Source organism: Bombina bombina, chromosome 2, assembly GCF_027579735.1.
Source record: "Bombina bombina isolate aBomBom1 chromosome 2, aBomBom1.pri, whole genome shotgun sequence".
NCBI classification, from domain to species: Eukaryota; Metazoa; Chordata; class Amphibia; order Anura; family Bombinatoridae; genus Bombina; species Bombina bombina.
The window spans coordinates 365146877-365169565 of record NC_069500.1 but is presented as its reverse complement, the minus strand read 5'-3'; the positions used below and the strand labels follow the sequence as shown (position 1 = coordinate 365169565).

General features: G+C 40.9%; 2 protein-coding genes across 2 annotated transcripts in view; one reads left to right on the top strand and one right to left on the bottom strand.

The window, feature by feature from the left end:
• The first annotated feature begins 785 nt into the window (after positions 1–785).
• CDK2AP1 (cyclin dependent kinase 2 associated protein 1) lies at positions 786–11723 on the top strand. Its single transcript, XM_053701798.1, has 4 exons — positions 786–983; positions 4172–4269; positions 9324–9471; positions 10260–11723. Exons 1-4 carry the CDS (start codon positions 914–916, stop codon positions 10325–10327), a joined length of 384 nt encoding a protein of 127 aa, XP_053557773.1. The 5' UTR covers positions 786–913; the 3' UTR covers positions 10328–11723.
• MTRFR (mitochondrial translation release factor in rescue) overlaps positions 11668–22689 on the bottom strand; it is a 41631-nt gene continuing 30609 nt past the window's right edge. Inside the window, exon 3 of the mRNA XM_053701797.1 lies at positions 11668–12893. Within this exon, the coding sequence (XP_053557772.1) occupies positions 12675–12893 (219 nt within the window). The 3' untranslated portion in view covers positions 11668–12674. The remainder of the gene's footprint in view (positions 12894–22689) is intronic.

The window sequence follows — 22689 nt, the reverse complement described above, 5'->3', positions numbered from 1 at the left end:
GGTTCCCTGCCTCATAACTTAAAGACCAAATGTGGCTGACGCTTCCCGCAAGTGCTAGTGACATCATGGCCAGCACCAGCTACCTATATATATATCCCAGAGGCATCTTTTCTTAAAAGCACTTCTTAAATTAAAGCATATTGTAATAATAATAATAATAATACATCTAAATACATTTGAAATTTATGTTGCATGTTATTTGATAAAAATAAATAAGCGTATGCTTTATTTAAATATAAGTAAACAGAATCAAAAGCTTAATAAAATGACACATAAAACTTTTTTCTTTCATACTATAATTATATACAAAAGTGCATAATAATGTAAAAAAAGGGTTAATTTATGTGTTCAACTTTTATCTGTTACCTACATCATATGAAAAGTGTAGAAAAATATATTTATTTATTTTTAGTCCACCTTTCCTAAAACTTTTAAATGCATCTCAGATCATTTGCATTCTCAATAAGTTAAAAAATGCATGCAATTTACTTTTTTTTTATTACACTGAAAAAAAAAAGTTCAAATTATTTTGTGTAACTTATCAAAAGGTAAGAAAATGAAATGTGCATGTTAAAACTAATTTATCTCAACGATTGTCAAGGGTACTGCATCACATTCTTCTTTCTGGTTAACAAAGAGTTAAGTTAATAAAATATAATAGAATAATTTGCAATAACTATTATTTAATTGAACAATTAGAGAAACCCCTGGGGTGACTAAGGGTCTGTGAGGGGACATGGTGTCTCTAGCCTTTATGGCATTGTGGGTGTCAGCACAAGTGACGCCATATTTGCCGGTGCCGCCGCTGTAAACAACAAAAAAAGTGTCTGGGAGAGACAGACAAGAGACGCTTCAGTGGATTTCAGGACATTTTATTTGTTGTTGTTGGTGAATTCCTCCCCTCTCGGCAGTCATGTCGCTGGGAATGTCTTATAAACCTAATGTGAACGCGCAGCTACCCGGCGGCACCCCCGGGGCACAGGGTAAGTGTGGGGGAACAAGTTTGTCTGGGGAGCAGGAAGAGGCCCGGGCCCGTGCGATGTGGGGGGAGGATGATAAAGATACCTGGGGAGAGCCTGAGCTAGAGTTATTGTGCTGGCCGGTGGAATAAGGTCACATCCTGTCACTTATAGTGCTCTGTGGCGGGACGGGAATAGGCCTGGAAGTGCTGGGACCAAGCAGAAAGCGGTTAAGAGGTTGCTAGTGGCGGGGATGGGGTCTCCAATGACGGCGCGGGGAGATGGATCGGCAGGAGCCCTTTGATCAAGTCCGATTCAGCGCCTCCATGATCGGCTCCCCAGGGCTGCTGATTGATCTGGATCAGTGAGACGATGCAGAGACCTCTGCTGGCAGCTGCTATTATTGCAGGGCGCTGCTTTTATGGGATAGTGAAACGTGGGACTTACCCATTATAGTATTCTCACCACCATTACTAATGGCTAATTATTGCCGTATTAATAGGCACCTGTCATTCTAAATATAACAATTGAAATAATTGTAATAATTATATTATATTCTGCTCATGACACACATACATTATTGCTCGACTTTTAAAATATTGCTAATGTTTTAATACATATATATATTTGCCAAATTTATATTTTTAACGTGGGTGTGGGTGTGTAGAAAGGATGAAAACCGGGATAACTAAGATATAGTTGTTACATCTATTGCAATATTTTAACCCCCAAAACAGAAAAAAAAGTATGTGCCTATTTAGAAAAGTATCTCTATCTATCTATCTATCTATCTATCTATCTATCTATCTATCTATCTATCTATCTATCTATTTATCATCTATCTATCTAATATTATCTGTTTAGTGATTAGAACATTTTGTACATGTTTGATATATTATCAAGTGACACATTTTATGTAAAAAAAAGAAGGAAATGATCCCATACAACACCATGCACTATAAGGTCATAGGATAATATTGTAGTAGTAGTAGTAGTAGTAGTTGGGCAACCATTTTATTTAAGAGTCAAGTAAAAACGTATCTATGATATTTCCACTTATTTATATCCTTACAAATACCCAGTTTAACCCCTTTCACTACAAAGACTTTCAGAGAAAAACTTGCTGCTGAGAGGAGCACATAGGCACGGTTAACCCTTCATATCACACAGGGAGCACACCCAGTATATTAATAGCTGCTGAGAGGAGCACATAGGCACTGTTAACCCTTCATATCACACAAGGAGCGCACCTAGTGTATTAGCTGCTGAGAGAAGCACATAGGCACTGTTAACCCTTCATATCACACAAGGAGAGCGCACCCAGTGTATTAATATCTGCTGAGAGGAGCACATAGGCACTCTTAACCCTTCATATCACAACAGGTGCACAGACAGTATATTAATAGCTGCTGAGAGTAGCACATAGGCACTGTTAACCCTTCATATCACACAGGGAGCGCACCCAGTGTATTAATAGCTGCTGAGAGGAGCACATAGGCACTCTTAACCCTTCATATCACAACAGGTGCACAGACAGTATATTAATAGCTGCTGAGAGGAGCACATAGGCACTGTTAACCCTTCATATCACACAGGGAGCGCACCCAGTGTATTAGCTGCTGAGAGGAGCACATAGGCACTCTTAACCCTTCTTATCACAACAGGGGCACAGACAGTATATTAATAGTTGCTGAGAGTAGCACATAGGCACTGTTAACCCTTCATATCACAACAGGAGCACGGCCAGCGTATTAATAGGTGTTGAGAGGTGCACATAGATACTGTTAACACTTTAAACAGTTTGAGTTAGTTTAAAAAAATATAATATAATGATTTTCTGCAGTAGCATTTTTTAGTAAAAATAAATATTACCTAACTGTTCCTCACCCCTGTTGCGCTAGCACCTACCTTTTATATATATATATATATATATATATATATATATATATATATATATATATATAGCTGCGCTGGTCTTTTCTGACAGTGGGCATCCTGAAAAATACTTGCTGTGTAAATTGAGACAAAGAGTGTGCGATGCGTGGGTCTACTCTCTCCATCTGACGTCACTTTTTGATGCATGATCACGTGGCGTGTGGTCATAGAATGCGCTGCTGCTCCGTTACCGGCAAGCAACCGTAACACTTTACACTTACAGCCATGCAGCTCAGCCAATGAGTGGGACCAAGGTATTAAGTCAGTGAGTTACACATCTAGCGCGCGGCGCAGACAGAAAGGGGTGGGTCGAACACAGACTGATAGAACCATATTAAAAGTTAAGGGCTAAAAAAAATACATTTAAGTGTCTGTTTTTTTGCAGCAGATATTACCGGACAGCAAACTAAAATATCGGACTGTCAGGTCAAATACCGGACACCTGGCAACCCTAATTGCTGCCATCTTAGGTACTGGCAGCTGTCTGCCAGAACCTGTAAACTGTTTTTTTTTAAATAATAAAAAAAAAAAAATATATATATATATATATATATTTTTTTTTTTTAATTCATTTTCTGTAGCGTAGTGTCCCCCCTCCTGCGATCCTTAGTTAGGGCCCCCCACATCCCCTTTTCTGCAGTGTAGCTGCCCCATCCCTCCCTGTACCTTTATTTTTTTTTTCTGTAGCCTAGGGCCCTCCCCCCTCTGCTGCTGAGCCGCCCACCCGCCTCCCTCCCACACCTCCCGCCGGTACCAGCAGAAGATCGTTACAGACGGTGACACACACAGTGTCACCGTCTGTAACGATCAGGCATCTTCCCTCATATGGAGCCGGAGCAAGGATCGAGCTCTGGCTCCATATGCGGCAGATGCCTGGAGCTTCAGGAACTCCAGCTCTCGGCTGTAATTTTACAGCCAAGAGTGCTGGAGCTTCCTGAAGCTAAGATGTGTATATATATGGCTTGCGGTATGATAGCCAAAGTACTGCAAGACATATATATATATCTGTTTGGGTGAAGGAGTTAATCAATTCATATAGGTTCTGTTCTCATTATGTTTAAATTGTGCTGGTTTTCATAAATAGCAGAATTGTGTGGGGCTTTGTAGAAAATTAGTTTAAAGTGTGCCATAAGCAAGTAGAAAATAAGGCCAATATTGGTTAATAATTTACATTCTTGTGGGTTTAATGGTATCACTATAGACATTTTACCATTTGTTATGAAGTTCTGCCTCTTTCTGCTAACGTAATATTTCTTATACAATATTAATGTCAACAGTTGGAAGTGCCCATTCTCCATCCACAAGCATGGCATCATCTTTACAATACCGACAACTGCTGAATGACTACGGTCCTCCGTCTTTGGGATATACACAGGTACGTTAGAGCAGAGCTTCTTAAACTTTTTTCACTTGGGACCCCTTTGCTATAGCTGTTTAAAAATGTATTTAAGTATGCTCTGTGCACCAGCATTTTAAACACAGCATTCGCTCAGAGAGCCCAGGGTGCTTGTACCATCTGGTAAGTTTGTTAATTGCTGATGTAATACAAGCCCAAGTGGTGCTCCGAGGAGCTGCAGTATTCAAAATGCTGATGCACTGAGATTGTCTAGCTATGTTTCACGTGCATGTGCAGAGAAAAATGTTAGCACTAAAACAGTTATACCTTTTACTAGTAGCATTTTTACTAGTACATATATATATTGCAAATATGTTTCTATTCAAAGATTTAATTCATCTATGTGCATTTAAGTTTTGACCAGAATGTCCCTTTAACATCAAGCATATTAATGAACTTTCCTTAATGAGACATACAGTTCCCAATGTAAAAAAAAATGGTTTTTAACCCCTTGCGCCAATCCAATGTATAGATGCGTACAACCTTCAGGAAGCTGCAGCAGTCTTGGTTGTCAATTGACAACTGCAACTTGCTCTTCCTGGGCTGCAGGCATCTGCCTTCATATGGTGCTCTGTTACAAAAACAATAAACAAACCCTAAAACCTCATACTGGCAAACTGTCTGCCACTACCTAAGATGGTGTTCGGGTGTGTGTGGGGGAGAGAGCTGCTTGGGAGGGATCAGGGAGGTGAAAAGTGTCGGGTGGGAGGGTAATCCCTGCATTAAAATACTATTACCCATACAAGGTAACTAATTAACTCCTTCACCGCCAAGTGTGGTGCGCAGTTGCAATTATCAACCTTCTAATTGCCAAAAACTAATTGCAATGCCAAGCGTGTCTGCTATTTCTGAACAAAAGGGACAGCAGAGACCCTTTTACAACCATTTGTCTTATGACTGCAGTAGTTATGTGTAAATATTTCAAGTGAGAAACCTAAAAATTGTGAAATTAACAATTTTTTTTTAATATGATTGCATGTGGTGGCGAAATATACCAAAATGGGCCTAGATCAACACCTTGGGTTGTCTACTAAAAAATAAATATATATATATATATATATATATATATATATCGTTTTGATAGGTAAATAAAAACACAAGGCTCTATTTCTGTTTAAATGGAGTGATAGCAAAAATGCTAACAATTCTGTTATTTTGGGCAAGTTTATTTTGTAAAAATTCCCGGCAGCGAAGGGGTTAAAACAATCTGGAAGGGTCCTCATAATACTGACAAGGCATCAAATAGAATCTCACCAGACCAGAGAGCTTTAGAGAATCGGGCCCTTTGACTCTTTGTCTAACTCCATGTACATTCCATGCATGCTTTTCCCCCACATGTGGTGATGAGTAACACCCATGCACTGTTTGTACTCTGCACTGCATGCAATGCTCCCACTAATTTTGTTGTGATGTAAACAAATTGACAATTGCAATATTTGGCCAAGTGACTAAAATGTGTGTGCACATTTAAAGAGGTACAAAATTAGCTATGTGTCTCTCACATTAAGCAAAATACACAACAGAACACACACAATTCAAAATCAGTTTCACAATCCATTTTATACCTTTTATTCCAAATTTTGAAGTTCATTTAGAATCCATAATATACTGTACAAACAAAACCAAAAGAGAAAGGGTGTGGGCCCAAACTTGTCATCAGCAGAAAAGCTAAACATGGGCTTCTTGCATAATATGTGTCACTATTACAGCATCTTAGAAGAGAGTAGGCAATGTGGGAGTATAGATTCAACTCACTACACAGGATTAATGAATCATCTTTACCATGCATTGGACCACTTCTATCTCAGTGCTATTCAGAAAGACAAATCCATGATAACAATAACTACTACATATATTTTTTTTGTTGATTATAAAATATGCTCTTTTATATTGTTATTTCACCAGCATATACAGTATATATACCTTGTGATTTTTAGCAAATCTGTTTTTTCTCATTTACCACAGGAAAAAGCAGCTTCTCTTTTAACTCACAAGATACAATTGCCTCTTAAATTTGCATTTTTTGTAGGTAGTTTTTAATGTCATTTAGTAATAGCCCAGTTTACTAAGTTTATTTCAAAGGTGTGAATGACTGCTCTGGATGATAAGATTTCAGAATATAATAAATGAAAGCTTTTGGTATTTGGATATTCTCTATTAGTGTTTAAATATTGCTGGTAAGGAACAAAAATAGCTTAATATCTCCTAAATGTAAAGTTCAGGTTATACCATGACATGGATGCATTTAAAATAATCTATGGGTATCCTAATTGAAGAAACATTATAAAACAAACATTACATGTTCTGATTCAGTCAGCCAATCAGAAGTGTTAGTTGCACTTAGAGACCAATTACCACCAAGTTGCAAATTTCAGCACTGAGTAACCAGTAACAAGCTATTGTTCCTTTACCTGCAGCAATTAAAGGGGCATTAAACTGCTGGGTACAATTGCAGTAACATGTTTACTCCTCGCTGTGCTATTTTTTTTTTCTTGTGTCAACAGCTCGCTTTACTCTGGGCGCCACCATCTTCTCGCACCCTCTAACAGTATCAGTGACAGTAGTGATATACACTTTGGGATAGCACACATGATACAGAGAGGGAGCTTTGAGCTATACATTTTTGCAGTTATTTTGCACAGCTAAAAAAATAAACAAAAAAATAATAAATTAAAAAAATTATATATATGTGATGGACCCCGGCTACCCCGACTGGTTAGCTCCGCCAAAAGGGTCCTGCTTCCTCCCTGCCGACTGCAGCCGTGTAGCCGCCAAGTGATTGTAGCCCACCTCTGACGGATACCGGCTACCCCGACTGGGTAGCTCCGCCAGAAGGATCCTTCTTATACCTGGAACAGGCTGCTATGTAGCGAAGAAAGTGATTATAGCGAGGCCCCCACAAATAACTAGACAGACTAGTATTCAGGAGCCCACCCAAAGAACTAGACAGACTAATATTCAGGTGAAACAAGAACTGCTTTTATTATGAAACACACACTCCTTTTATACACAAACAAAGGGTCTTATCTGACTCCCAAATCTCCTGCCATTCCCGCCCCTCCAGAGGAGTCCCAGTCCCATAGAGTCCAAGGATATTGAGGTGGCAGTTTCTGGGTGATCCCGGGGAAAGCTCTTGGTCCCCAGATGCCACAGTCCAAAAAGCGTCATGATCCGTTACTGGAGACCAGAGTTTCCAGGAGCCCGGCCAGCCGAGAAGGGTTTTTCCCGGTCAGAGATCAGCTCTTTCCTGACACAGTACACATAACAAAAACAACAGATAGCAAGAGTCTGTGAGATCCTGTAAACCATGAAATTGCCAAATCTGAAGTAAAAAGGAGTTAGCCAGGTAGTAGGGGGGTGGGTAGCCTTGGTGGTCTGGTATCAGTGACATATATATATATATATATATATATATATATATATATATATATATATATATATATATATATATATATATATAAAATAAAAACTTAGGAATAATGGAGACAAAGGGCCTGCTGCTGCAAAAAAAAGAACATACATTTCCTGCTCTGTATTGTGCATGCTAAGCCGAAATGCATGATACACCTGTCAAGATGCCGGCAACATTACTAATCTGTAACAGGATGTGAGAATACCTAAACTCTATGATGGTGATGACTAGAATGAAGATGTGGAGCTTCATTAACCCCTTAAGGACGGGAAGTTTAGAGAAAAACTTGCTCAAAGTACCAGTGTACTTTTTTAGTAGACAACCCAAGGTATTGATCTAGGCCCATTTTGGTCTATTTCATGTTACAGATTTGCCACAAAATGCTATCATATGGAAAAAAAAAAAACTTTCGCAAACTTTAGGTTTCTCACTGAAATTGTTTACACACAACTACTGCAGTAATAAAACGGTTTTAAAAACTTCTCTGGGGTACCCTTTGTTCAGAAACAGCAGACACCACACATGGCTTTGCCTTTGTTTTTGGTAATAAGGACACCACTAATTGCAGCTGCAGACCACACTTCTGACATTCCCAGCAGTGAAGGGGTTAATCAGATAGCTTGAAATCCAAAGGTAGGGAGACAGCACACTCTGCAGGTTGGGGCATGGAAAGAGACTAGCCAGGTCTCATTAATTTCATGCAAATACAAAATATTTCCAGCCGCCACAAAACTTTAAAAGGACCTTTATTCCTTATGCAGGGTCAATAGGAAAACAAACAAACGTTTCAAGCCTGCTATAGGCTCTTAGTCATGTCATCTCAACTACTGCAGTCATAAAACAAATGGTTTTAAAAGCTTCTCTGGGGGTCCCCTTTGTTCAGAAACATCAGACACACATGGCTTTGCCATTGTTTTTGGCAATTAGGATGCCACTAATTGCAGCTGCACACCACACTTCTGACATTCCCAGAAGTGAAGGGGTTAACCAGATAGCTTGTAAGGTTAATTTTAGCTGTAGTGTCAAGATTACCCTCCCACCCCCTGATCCCTCTTAACTCTCCCTCACCCCCACACTGGTCACCATTATCTTAGGTACTGGCAGAGTCTTCCAGTATGCAGTTTAGGTATATATATTATTTAATTTTTTTTCTGTAGTGTAGGGAACCCTGATCCAATTTAAAAAAAAAAAAATGAATTATAAAAAAACGCTTATGTTCTGTAGCAATTCCTCCGTCACTGAACACTTTTTTTTTCTGCCTAACAGCGCTGGCCTTAATAGTCCTTAGGGCGGCATGAAATGTCCTGCAGCCCCCTTCTTTTGTTTAATGTGACATTGGACTGGGGGGCGTGCTTAGCATCATATGCAGTCCCCCATGATCTGATACCAGCCTTGATATCACTTGATCGCATTGATTTTTTAAGCAAGTTTTTACATCGGAACTTTGTTACAATGTTAACCACTTGCCCAGACATGAAGGGGTTAACTAAGGAGGATGAGATCACACAATTTTGTGTATATGCTGTAGAGTTCCACAGGAGCTGTAAATATGTCTCTTACCAATATCAAAGCATGTTTGTTTGTAATTTGGCATAAACTAATATGAATTGCCTCTTTTTAGGGGAGTTCCAGCAGCAGTGGCAGCAGTAGTAACAATCAGGTACCTCAAAGCAAGTACGCAGAACTTCTTGTCATCATAGAAGAACTTGGTAAAGAAATTCGACCAACGTACGCAGGCAGCAAAAGTGCAATGGAGAGACTAAAAAGAGGTAAGACTAGGTTATATTTCATAAGAAAATAGTTACATTTAAAAACATAATTTGCCATTTTACTCATTTTTTGATTCTACACTTCTTTAAAGGGACATTCCAGCCCAAATTGGAATCCACAGGGATGCATTTCAGTTTTGAATAGAAGCATTTTTGTAATCTACAGCTAATAAACGGCTATAGCTGTTTCAAATGTGTATTTAGGTATGCACCGTGCCCCAGCATTTTCAACACTGCACTTGCTCTGAGAGTCTGAGGTGCTTGTAGCATCTGGTAATTAATCAATTTGTTAATTGCGGATATGATACAAGTCCCACTGGTGCTCTGAGCAGCTGCAGTGTTTAAAATCCTGGTACACTGAGAATATCTACATATGCTTCACATGCATGTGCAGAGATAAATGTTAACACTAAAATAGTGTTTATACTTTTACTAGAAGCATTTTTGCCTATACATGTATATTGTAAATATACTTCTATTCAAAGATGTAATTTATGTACATTTAAATTTTGACCGGAATGTTGCTATAATTAAAAGGATATTCTGATACAAAAATGACATACACTAATTTTTAGAGCATTATTATTTTTTCGTTACTAACACAAATACAAACTATGACACTTTGCTTTTGTGATTTGGTTGTCATACAGAATTGTTCACAGATGTATAAAATGAACAAGAAGGTTTACATGCATTGTTGTAAGATTCAGGATTTTTCATTATTCCGCTGAAGTTCAGTATTGTCTTACCAGACCATTATATCAAACTAAAACCATTTTCTCCCTCAGGAATAATCCATGCTAGAGGCCTAGTACGAGAATGTTTGGCTGAAACAGAACGTAACGCCAGATCCTAGCTGTGCCATACACCGCCATGCTGAAGAATACAGCTATTTCCTTTTTTTTTTCTTTTTTAAAATCTTCAGGGCAGTCTTTCTGAATATTTAACTGAAGGGGCTAAAATAACTCTTTTTGGTTTGGTCTCTCGAGTACTGTCAAGCTGCTGAACATGAGATGACATTTTTACAAGTAAACAGGATTTCCATTAAAAAAAGAAAAGTATTACGTACATTCACATTTTTTTTTTTTATGGAGTGCATGGAAATTCATATGTTGTATCATAAGCTGCAACCATTTTTGTGAAATTTAGCATAACCTACACCCTATCAGATTTTATGATGATTTGTGTTGGTTTTATACAAAGCATGTTTTCTTTTTTGCTAGTAGGTTCGTGTTTTCTTTCTTTTTTTTTTTTTTAGCATATATTAACATTTTACAGAGTAATGTGTTACAGGACCCTCTGACAACATTGTTGTTATTAATCCTATCCTACAATATATTCATCAAAAAGATCCTCCGAAGTAAATATACTACTTGTCTACCAGAACGTTCTTAGGCAGTGCACTGCAGACTCCTGGTAAAAAAAAAAGTTGTATGTTATTTGGGAAAATGCATCTATTTAAAGAGGCAGTAACTTGTAAAAAATAAAATGCTCATTTTTATCAGTGCACTTTTTCAATATGTGTTTAATCCTTGCAAACAAGGTGAGCTCCCTTGTCATTCCTGAGCAGGATTACAGAATTAGTGGATATGTAAATATGTCGCTCTGAACTGGCGTTACCATCCTCAGGAGCAACAATGCAAATGCACCTGGGTGCGCTACTTTTACTGTGTGTTTATAACCCCTTTGTAGAAGTTAAACACACAGAGCAAAAAAGGGATTTTATGTAAAATTAAATTGTACAAAAAACAAATCAAATATTTTTGCTTAAATGTCCCTTTAAAATAAGTCATAGGACATAGTTTCTGGTTACATGGTTGGCCTTATTTGGTACTGATGAGCAATAATGCATTAGATGGGATAAAGGTGCATTTGTTAAACTGAAAAATGTATACGTTTATTTTTAACTGTATCCCTCTGCAATCAATAATGTAGTTACCACCATTTTAAAATATTTGTTGAGACTAGAGATGTTTGCCAGGGTTTGTTCACTAGCGGTTAACGTTTTATAGATTGGTGAATAACCATTCAGCATGTATGATTTATTTCATAGGAGGAGACTATTACTTTTCTATGGATGGATGTGGGCACCTTCATTACCTGCAATTAATAAAGATTAAAGATTCACATTAATGCTGTTATTGTATGAGGAAACCCCCCCCCAAACATTTAGAAAAAAAATATGGAAACTAACTATTTGCATCTTTGTATGTATTTATTACTTGATGTAATAAAGCTTATTTTCACTAAAAGCTCTGCTGGATTTATTTTATTTGTATATTTCATGGGAATAAATAATAAAAAAAAAAGTCATGTATATATGAAACATTTTTAAGTTAAAACACTTGTTATCAAAACAAACATGAAGTGTTTTATGGTCAGCTTGACAAAGGGGCAGGAGCCCCGAAACGTTGCTTGTCAATAAAAGTTTTTTTCACTTTTGTAAAATAATATATGCTTTACTAGTACACTGGAACAAGAGGGCAAACTCCATAAGCTGGCACCCACTGATGTGAGACTTCAGTAAGGGAGTGCTGATCCCTACCTACATATTTGTATGACATGTATTATAGTTTATGGTACATAATGTATGCAAGTGTGAGTTATTCACTGGCTGATAAGGAAATGTTTGCCATATCTATTAGCTGAAAGGGTTGCACCCTACTACAAAGAAAACAAAAACACTTTTTTGTAGTTCAGGAACTCCCTCTCTATACTGTATATATAAATTTACTTGCACTTATTCCCATCATCAATAATTACACGATTCTGTGACCTTGTGTTTCAAGAAATAGCATCTCAGTTTGAGCTGAGCTGCCATCCATATTGTCATTTTTTTATTATTTATGCTGGGAATTAGAAAAGACAGAACCACTAATATTTTTTTTATAAAGCGTAGTACAACTCATTTTAAATGACCCACTGTCATCTGATGTTAGGTTTTTATGGCCTGTTTTAAATTACACCACCAATAGTATCAACATTTTCACTGATTTCTGATCATTCTGGGCTCACCACTGGGCCAGGTGGTAAAGACTTATACACTTATATGAAATGTTTTTAAAAGCATGAGATTGCTGATAAGATTATGGTATGCTATATGGCACGTGAGCTTGAATATGATGCACAATGCCATGTTAATAAAAACACCTATTGCTCTATACATGTACAGAAATAGAGTATATATATATATATATATATATTTATTTTTTGTTTGGTTCATTTTGCTGCATTTCTTTTAAATGTCTCTTTTTCTCTAAAAGTTCTTTAGACCTTTTTCTTTTGTCTTGCTTATTTCTCTCTGCTTCTTCTTTATGTTTAAGGATTTCACTGTTTTCTCCTTTGTAGAAAACATCAATTTTTTCCTGGAGTATCTCTCGGGCTCTTTTTCTGTTCACCTCGACAGATCTAGTTTGGTGACACTGAAAGTAAGATCACAGTAAACAGAATTATTGGTTTTATTTTTTTAATATACACAGCCATTTTTATGGTATTCTTTCTAAAGGGACCTGAAAGTCAAAATTAAACTTCCATGATTCAGTCAGAGCATGCATAAAAAAGAAAATTTATGCTTACCTGATAAATGTTTCTTTTTAGACACGATGAGTCCACGGATCATCTTCATTACTTATGGGATATTCACCTCCTGGGAGGAGGCAAAGAGCACCACAGAAGAGCTGTTAAATAGCTCCTCCCTTCCCTCCCACTCCAGTCATTCGACCGAAGTTTGGAAGAGAAAGGAAAAGTCAAGGTGCAGAGGTGTCTGAAGTTTACAAAAATTAACAACCTGTCTTAAAAAAACAGGGCGGGCCGTGGACTCATCGTGTCTAAAAAAACCCAAATTTATCAGGTAAGCATAAATTTTATTTTCTTTTTAAAGACACAATGAGTCCACGGATCATCTTTATTACTTATGGGATACAATACCCAAGCTAGAGGACACAGATGATACAGGAGGGACAAGACAGGGAACCTAAACGGAAGGCACCACTGCTTGAAGAACCTTTCTACCAAAAGCAGCCTAAGCCGAGGCAAAGGTATCAAATTTATAAAATTAAAAAAAAGTGTGAAGAGAGGACCAAGTTGCAGCCTTGCAAATCTGTTCTACAGAAGCTTCATTTTTGCTGTTGAGCAGTCTCATATCCAAAATGGATGATACTCTTCAGCCAAAAAGAAAGAGAGGTAGCCATAGCTTTCTGACCCTTACGTTTTCCAGAAAAAAATACAAACAAAGAAGAAGACTGACGAAAGTCCTTAGTCGCTTGTAAGTAAAATTTCAAAGCACGGACTACGTCCAAATTGTGCAGAAGACGTTCCTTCTGAGAAGAAGGATTAGGAAACAAGGAAGGAACAACAATCTCCTGATTAATGTTCCTATCGGCAACAACCTTAGGAAGAAAACCTAATTTAATATGCAAAACTACCTTATCTGAATCAAAAATAAGATAAGGCGAAGTGTATTGCAATGCCGAGAGCTCAGAAATAGCAACAAGAAATAAAACTTTCTAAGATAACGGGGGGCGGAGCTAACCGTCAAACAGGAGAGACGCATCTTGCTGGAGCTCTCTCATAAAAGCGTAATATAAGTTAAAAATTTGATATAGAGACAACCTTATAAAGGTTATAATTATCACTGGACACCCCACATAGTTCGGGAACTTAGGTGCAGTGCCTACTCAGAGACTTTTTGGGACGCCAAACTTGCAGGGAGAGAGACTACCCTCGCCAGCCTGAGTGCCGCTAATGAGAAATAAGGGACCCGCTGGCGAGTTGTGCACCTTCACTTAACCACTTAACCTGCGCTAGCCCTCAACTGCCTTCCCGGACCCATAACTCTGCTGCCCGGAGGGTCGGGGCTCCGCTCCGGTGCAGCAGCTTTCTAAAACCAACGTGATCCGGGAGGCAGTATAGCACGATAGCCTTCAGCACCCGGGTGCCTGTTTCTGTGCAGCGCCTCTGAACTCTTACCTTCACTGTGGGCTATTTCAAGGGAAGACCCGGCAGCAGTGGTGGTGGGGCTGGGTTACAATACGTGCCTTAATAAGGGAAAACGAAGAAAAGAATAATAGGCTAAAGAAAATTGGCGCGAACAATCGCCATCTTGAGGCCTGGGAGGCTGCATCTCCACTATCCAGCACTCAGCGTTCCGGCGGCAGGAGCCAGGAGCCACCTCCAGCATCAATCCTAGAAGATAGCAGAGAGGTAAGGAGACAAGTTGTAATCCTCTCTAAAAGTTATAAAAGCGGCATTGGGAGGCAATTAACATATACTTGAATAAGTAAGTGAGACTGCACGCCTTAACGTATACCCCACACACAGCTCTACGCCATTAATCTAAGAAGGCTAATGCTGGACAAAAAGAAATGTTTCAGCTTAACACGCTTCATTTACCCTGGGCATAGCAGTGTAAAGGAATACAACACCTCAATATTTTGTACAAATTCATGCCCACAAATTTAATGACATCCAGCAAAGTATTTATATTTGTATTGCAGCAACCACAACTCTCTGTAGCTGGGTAAAAACATTGAACTTTCCAGGGGTCAGCAACCCAGAATCAGATGCTCTTTGAATAACTCTCCTAATACACAGTTGCTTTTTTCAACATAATCAGGGTGGATGCTGGGAGTATTCCCCTGTATACTACTACTTCAGAGGCTTAGTGACCGCCTTGGACCCCCCCTGCTTTGAGACATTTTTTTTTCTTCTTTTTTCTCTTTTTCTTACCCTTCCTATTTGGATATTGTGTGGGGTCCTGAAAGAAATTATACCTACATATTCCCCCACTGATAACTTTCAGAGATATCATCTGTTATTGTGATCTGTTTCACTGCACCCTGAGACGTTGCCTTCTTTATATAGATACACATCTGCAACATAGACCCAGTGTGACTAAGGAACCTGCTCTGTCACAAGAACATACTTTAATGTTATATGTAGTTATAGCTGCTGCGTCAGCTTGTATGTCTTTGGGCTCTCAACCCAAAGTGGAGTGTAATTTAATTATAATCTCTGTCTAACATTATGCAATTGTGTTAAAATTTGAAGCAGAATATTTGCTGAGGGCCACCCTGACCTTTATTGCATTGCATTGTATTGGTTTCATTTAGCAGGTGAACCCCAACTGGCCCCCCCTTTCCGGCCCTGCTTGTCTGGGCTGGTCACTTCCCTCTCCCCTTTTCCCTTCCGTAAGGTCGTACCCCCTATTCCCGGGCCAGGAGGGGACTTACCACAATTTTACCCATAAATTTTGGAGTGAATTTGCCTTTGACCTGTGTCTGGGGGGTCTCGCTGGCCCTCGCCCCCGGTGGCGGCCTATCCTTTTTTACAAACTGGACCAGTGGTCATTTAATCCTTAGCAGGGTGGCCGTCATGGAGGGGTAGGGGTCGGGGAGGCCGTCTGGGCCCCTCTCTGTGTACTGCTTAATGTGATTACTTGCTCATGCTCTCATTTTTGTAACCCCCTGTGAATCTAACCTCTGGTGCCACCACCGCTCTACCTGTCCTGTGTCCGCCTTTGTCTCACTGACTCTCCTTTTGCCACAAGTTCAAAATGCCTCATACGATCAGACGAATCACTAAAACACCTGGATCAGTGAAAAAAACGGTGATAGATCACTTCTCCCTACCACGCAAGGAGCTGGAAGATGACTCCAATGACGGCCTGAGTGGGTCAGAGTCTCTAGGAGACGGTTCCCAACATGATGCCCTGTTAAACCCCAGGTCTCAGCACTTCATTACTGAGGATACCCTTCAGAGGATGCTCGCTAACCAAACCCGCTCCATCACCAAAGAAATTCAAAAAAATCATGCTGAGCTCAAAAAAGATATCTCGGAAATAGGTGAAAGGGTGGACTCCCTGGAAAGGCGGCAAGATGATATTGTTACGGATCAATCAAACCTCTTGGCCTACTCTGAATCTTTGGCTGACCAGCTGAGTCAGCTTGAGTTTAAGCTGGCGGATGTCGAGGATAGGGCCCGCAGAAATAATATAAGATTTCGGGGCATACCGGAGGACATTACACCAACAGACCTGCAAGGTTTTCTCCAAGAGCTCTTCGGCAGCCTGTTGGGCCCTATGGAGGGCCTAACTACCACTATGGAAAGAGCACACAGAGCTCTACGCCCCAGGTCCGTCTCACAAGAAAAGCCTAGAGACGTTATAGCCTGTTTTCACAGCTTCCTCTTTAAAGACAAGCTGATGCAGGCCGCCTCCCGTAAGCCTCAGTTGCCGGAAAAGTTTCAAACCATCCAGCTTCTTCCCGACTTGTCGGCTCACACCCTACAATTCAGAAGGCAGTACCAACCAGTCACACTGGCTCTCAGAAATGCTGGTATCCGATACAGATGGGGATATCCGTCCAAGTTGTTGATTACAAGGGACAATCAAACCCACATAATTTCTTCACTGGCCCAGGGCACTGCATTGCTGGCACAGTGGGGTCTTACCAAAGGGGACACGACGGAACCTATCCCCATCAAGGCAAAATTGAGGGCCACTGCCCCAGAATGGACCGCTAAGGATCAGCGCTCCAAGAGGCAAAAAACGCAGCAGACACAGGACTCTCTGGGTCTTCAAGATCCCTCCTCCTGAATGCATGGCACCATTGGTCAACATCAATATTAATCTGTCATCATGTTCTAACATAGGGTCCATTCTTTATGGATGGCCCTACAGCGACAGTGGTACTTAGCTTGTACTGGACTCTTAGCGACCCACGTCGGGTCTAAAGCTACAGTTAATATTATTATTTTTTCCTTCTTGTAATTTATGGGCATATTTGTATTACCAGTGTTTATACATGCTTTCTAATACTATATGTGGTCAACCCAGCACAGGTCGGCCCACGTTGGGTCTAAAGTTACAGTTGATATTATTATTTTTTCTTCCTTGTAATTTTTGTGCATATTTGCATTACCAGTGTTCATACTTGCTTTCTCATACTTTTCTTAACATGCTATGACTGACTTTATACCCACCAATTCTGGATGCTGCGTACCTCACTCAGGTTTGTTATGACTGCATGTACATTAACCTGTCATCATGACCTAACATAGGGCCCATTCTTTATGGAGGGTCCTACTTTATGTGCATATCTACATTACCCGTGTTTATATATGTCCTCTAATACAATATGGGATTAACCTAACATGGGTTGGCCCACGTTGGGTCTAAAGTTATAGTTAATATTAGTATTTATTCCTTCTTGTATTTCATGTGCAGGTTTGCATTATCAGTGTTTATGCATGCTTTCTAATTCTATATGTGGTCAACCCAGCACAGGTCATTCATCTCTAAATGAATAGGCATAGTATTACCCCCACCCTTTAGATAGCACAAGAATTTATCTTTTCTCAACATGCTATGACTGACTTTATACTTACCTAGTCTAGATGCTTCGTACCTCACTCAGGTTTGTTATGGTTGTATGTACATTTCCATTGCTGATTCCACAGGTTTAATTTCTGTTTATATATTACTTTGTATCCTTCCCGTGTGCACAGAGGGGGGCCGATAGTTTCGGCCCTTTCTCTGTTCCTATTCCTAGCTCCCCCCCCACATAGGTAGCCCACGCCAGGGTTCCACATAGGTGAACTATTTTCACCTCATTTCTTATCACAACACCTCTGAACTGACTTCTTATCCTAATTTCCCCCCCTAACCCCCTCCTTTCGTTTCCCATTCTATCTCCTGTCCCCAGGCCAAGGCCGAGAGATGGTGCACTCTTTAAAGGTGCTCACACACAATGTCAGGGGGCTCAACTCCCCCTTTAAAAGGAGTCTTTTGTCTCGTGAACTTAAATTTCACAATCCCGACGTAGTCTTCCTGCAGGAGACTCACTGGCAGTCGGGCGCCACTCAATATTTTCATTCCCGTTCCTATAAAGTCCTGGAACACTCACCCTTCTCCAAAAAAGCTAGAGGGACGGCCATCCTGCTTCACAACAGGATCGCCTACGAGCAAATTTACGCACTTACTGACCCTCAAGCCAGATATACAATTCTGGTTTGTAAACTGGACCATGTTCTCCATACATTGGTCTCCGTTTATCTCCCCAACTCCCGGCAGCCTGCATCTCTTCGTACTATTTTGCAGACGCTTGATACGATCAAGCAAGGGAGGGTCCTAATCGCGGGAGACTTTAACATGACATGGGAGCCAACTATCGACCGCAAACAGCTTCAAGTTGGCAGTAAACCTTCACAAGAGACGTATGTCTCTGCCCAATTTAGGGCAGTAATGTCACAATTTGGATACTTTGACATTTGGAGAAGTTTACATCCTAGCGATAGGGACTTCACCCATTTCTCTATCCCCCACAAAACTTACTCCCGGCTGGACTACATCTTTTGTCAGGCTGGGTCTTTGGACTCGGTCTCCGGCTCCAGTATCCCCCTCTGCTCCTGGTCAGATCATGACCTTGTAACGGCAGGGCTGTTTCTCTCAGATAGACTGCCTAGTAAATCCAATTGGTGCCTCCCTAGGCACATTTTGGTCGACATCCCGTTCAGAGAGGAATTAAGACGGGACCTGACTGAACTGTTAGTTTGTAATGACAACGGCCAGACCTCAGACGATATTCTCTGGGGCGCGATCAAAGCAACTATCAGGGGCCTTATCATTCGCAAACAAGGAGCACTGAGAAAGCAAGCGGGCCTTACCCTTGCGCAGGCACACGCAAAACTCAGATCCTTGGAATCCCTAAATCGCGCTTCCATTAGCCTCGATGTAGCTGCGCAGATTGCTACAGTTAAGGAGCATATCAACCTCCTAGAGCTCCGTCGCACACAAACTAATCTCAGCAAACTAAAACAGCTATACTATTACAAAGGTAATAGACCTGACACTATGCTTGCTAATAGGCTCAGGCATAAGCAGAGTAACTCCCGCATTTCCCAGATCAATTATAATGGCAAGATACATAAGAGGCCCTCTCAGATTGGAGAATGTTTTGCGGACTTTTATTCCAAACTCTACAATATCGAAAATTCGGAGACTCTCACGCCAACCACTAGCCAGGATATCAGAGACTTCCTGGCCTCTGCTAACCTTCCCACTCTTTCTACAGAGCAACAAGACTCCCTCACAGCCCCTTTCTCTTTGGCGGAGATTAAGCTAACGATAAAAAATCTAAAACCCTTCAAGGCTCCAGGGCCTGATGGCTTTCCTGCCCAGTTCTACAAGGTATTTGTCAATGAACTATCCCCCTACTTGCAGAGGTTTTTTACCTTAGCAAGTGAAACAGGTTCCTTGAAGGAGGAATTCTTAAAAGCAGCCATAGTCACTTTGCCAAAACCAGATAAGGACCCTTCGTCTTGTGCAAGCTACAGGCCAATTTCTTTAATTAACGTGGACGTGAAGGTGTACTCTAAAATTCTTGCCAATCGTATTAGCAGGCTTCTTCCGCACCTTATAGGTCCGGACCAAGTAGGGTTCATCCACAGGCGTGAGGGGCCGGACAATACTAGGCGTCTTGTTAATATTGTGTGTGAATCTACCAGAATGCAGAAGCCTTTCTCGGTTATCTCTTTGGATGCCGAGAAGGCTTTTGACCGCATCCGCTGGTCCTACTTGTGGGAAACCCTCAAAACCTTTAATTTCCCTCAGTCCACATGCAGGGCTATCCAGGCGCTATATTCTGCCCCGTCGGCCGCTGTTAGAGGTCTTGGCTTTCAGTCTGACCCTTTCAACATCTCCAATGGTACTAGACAGGGGTGCCCCCTGTCACCGCTGTTGTTCGCCCTTGCGATCGAGCCCTTGGCTGCCCATATCCGGGACGATGCCTCCCTTCCAGGGATAATGCTCTCAGGCACTCTGCAAAAAATTGCGCTATTCGCAGATGATATCACAATCTTCTCTGCGGACCCCGGCAAAACTGTCCCCAGACTGTTAGATGTTCTGCAGACTTTTGGTGACCTCTCATTTTACAAACTGAACACTCAAAAGACAGAGATATATTGGTGGGGATACCCCCACAATTACATTAACAGTTTAAAGAAAAGGTATAACTTCAAATGGTCACAGGAGCAAGTCACACATCTGGGGGTTAGAATATCTAACAATGCCTCAAAAATGGTCAAGGATAATTATATCCCCTTGCTGTCGGAACTGAGATCCCTAAAAAATGCCTGGGATCACAAGTCTATCTCATGGATGGGGCGTATAGCCTCTATTAAAATGTCTTTCCTCCCTAAGCTCACCTACTTGTTTAGGTGCCTCCCCATCAGAGTCCCCATGTCACTCTTGCTACAGTTCCAGAGTGAAATAACAAAGTTTATCTGGAAGGGCTTGACCCCCAGGATAGCTCAAAAAAATCTGAAATTTCCTATACACCTAGGAGGCCTGGCTTCCCCCTCTGTGATAAAATATTACGAGGGGGCCATGCTTACCCACATTTCCCAGTGGGGAGTTCTTCAGTCCCGTGATAAATGGCGCGAGATTGAACAGGCCTCTTTACCCCATAATGTCCTGCTCAAGGATATTATCTGGACTCCTCCGCACAGTCGCAGAACTTTAGGTATCGGCAATCTAGTTATCACAGAATGCCTTCAGGTCTGGGACAAGATCCGGCATCGCCAACTAATTGCCCCCCACCCTTCCCCTATCACTTCGGTGGCTGGTCTACTCTCTGGGTTGGCGGATACTCACCCGAATATATGGGCCAGACTAGGAATTCGGCGGGTCTCGGACTTCTGGTCCGCATCACAACCCGATGGTTTTATAGACCCGTCTCTCCTGGGCTCCCCTGGGGATATTCCTCCGGTCCTCTTTTTTGAAACTATCAGGATTAAAAGTCTCCTGAGAAGTTGGGGTTTTCTCCCCACCACCTCTCGCCAGTCCACCCCATGGGAGTCTGTCTGGAAGACGGGTCATAGACTTATCCGGCCATTATCGTTCCATTACGGGACTCTTGATGGCACTGTCCCGCCTGAAATTGCTCCGCACCTGCAGATCTGGGATGCTTTATTGCATTCTCAGATCTCGGTAGACGCCTGGCAAAGGGCCATCCTTCTGACGAAAAAAACCCTCCACTGCATCACTATGTTCGAAACTTATTACAAGGTGATTTCTCACTGGTACCTGGTTCCCAGACGCCTAGCAAAGATGTACCCAGGTGTGTCGCCTCTTTGCTGGAGGAACTGTGGTTTGCAGGGCACCATGCTCCACATTTGGTGGGAATGCCCTAAAATTACTTCCTTATGGTCTCAAGGTTTCCGCGCCCTTACTGATTTTGGAATCAGAATTCCGCCTGGTCCGACTACTGCTTTACTCCACCTGGGCTTACAGGATCTGCCTAAGCATCAAGCTATCTTCAGTACCTACTTATTGGCCTCTATTAAGACTAATCTGGCTAGGTCCTGGAAAAAAGAAAAACCTCCTTCATGGAACGAGATTGAGAAAACCATGGCCTTCTTATACACCATGGAAAAGTCTATATATTTTGACTTAAACAAACTGGATATATTTGAACTTGCTTGGGCCGATTGGAAAGACAAGTTTGATACTTCCTGGAGCCCTCCTGTCACGTCCTAAAGCCTACAGCCTGACTCTTCTTGATCTATCTACCATCCTCCTCCTTTTTTTCCCTCTCCTCTTCTGTACTCCCCCCCCCCTCCTTCCCCTTCCCCCCTCCCTAGACTTTGTCCTAAAGACATGTGTTGTGTTATATAGGTTCCTTTTCAGATATCCCATTTGTCCTCAGACTAGTGTGAGATGTCATCCCTCTACCAGGGGAGTCCATCTAATCTTATTAATATTTTATTGTTTCTCATCTTTGGGACTCCTGGCTCTAATTGTAACCATATATACCTGTATGCCATTGATATTTGTGTTTGGGACCTGCGTGTCCCTCATTGTTACTTCTATAAGTTTGAAAATGAATAAAAAATTATATTAAAAAAAAAAAAAAAAAAAAAAAAAAACTTTCTAAGATAACAAATTAATATCTAAGGAATGCATAGGCTGAAACGGAGCCCCTTGAAGAACTTTGAGAACTAAATTCAAACTCCATGGAGGAGTAATTGTTTTGAACACAGGCCTGATCCTAACTAAGGCCTGACAAAAAGATTGTACATCTGCCAGAAGTTTGTGTAGCAAAATAGATAAGGCAGAGATTTGACCTTTTAGGGAACTTGTCGATAAACCCTTCTCCAAACCTTCTTGGAGAAAAGATAAAATTCTGGGAATCCTAACTACTCCATGAGTAGCCCTTGGAT

Excerpts from the sequence above, each read along its gene's own strand:
- CDK2AP1 (XM_053701798.1), top strand. The coding sequence starts at position 914 with ATGTCGCTGGGAATGTCTTATAAACCTAATGTGAACGCGCAGCTACCC. Across the intron at positions 984-4,171 it reads CGGCACCCCCGGGGCACAGG|TTGGAAGTGCCCATTCTCCA; the intron begins GTAAGTGTGGGG and ends TAATGTCAACAG. Across the intron at positions 4,270-9,323 it reads CGTCTTTGGGATATACACAG|GGGAGTTCCAGCAGCAGTGG; the intron begins GTACGTTAGAGC and ends GCCTCTTTTTAG.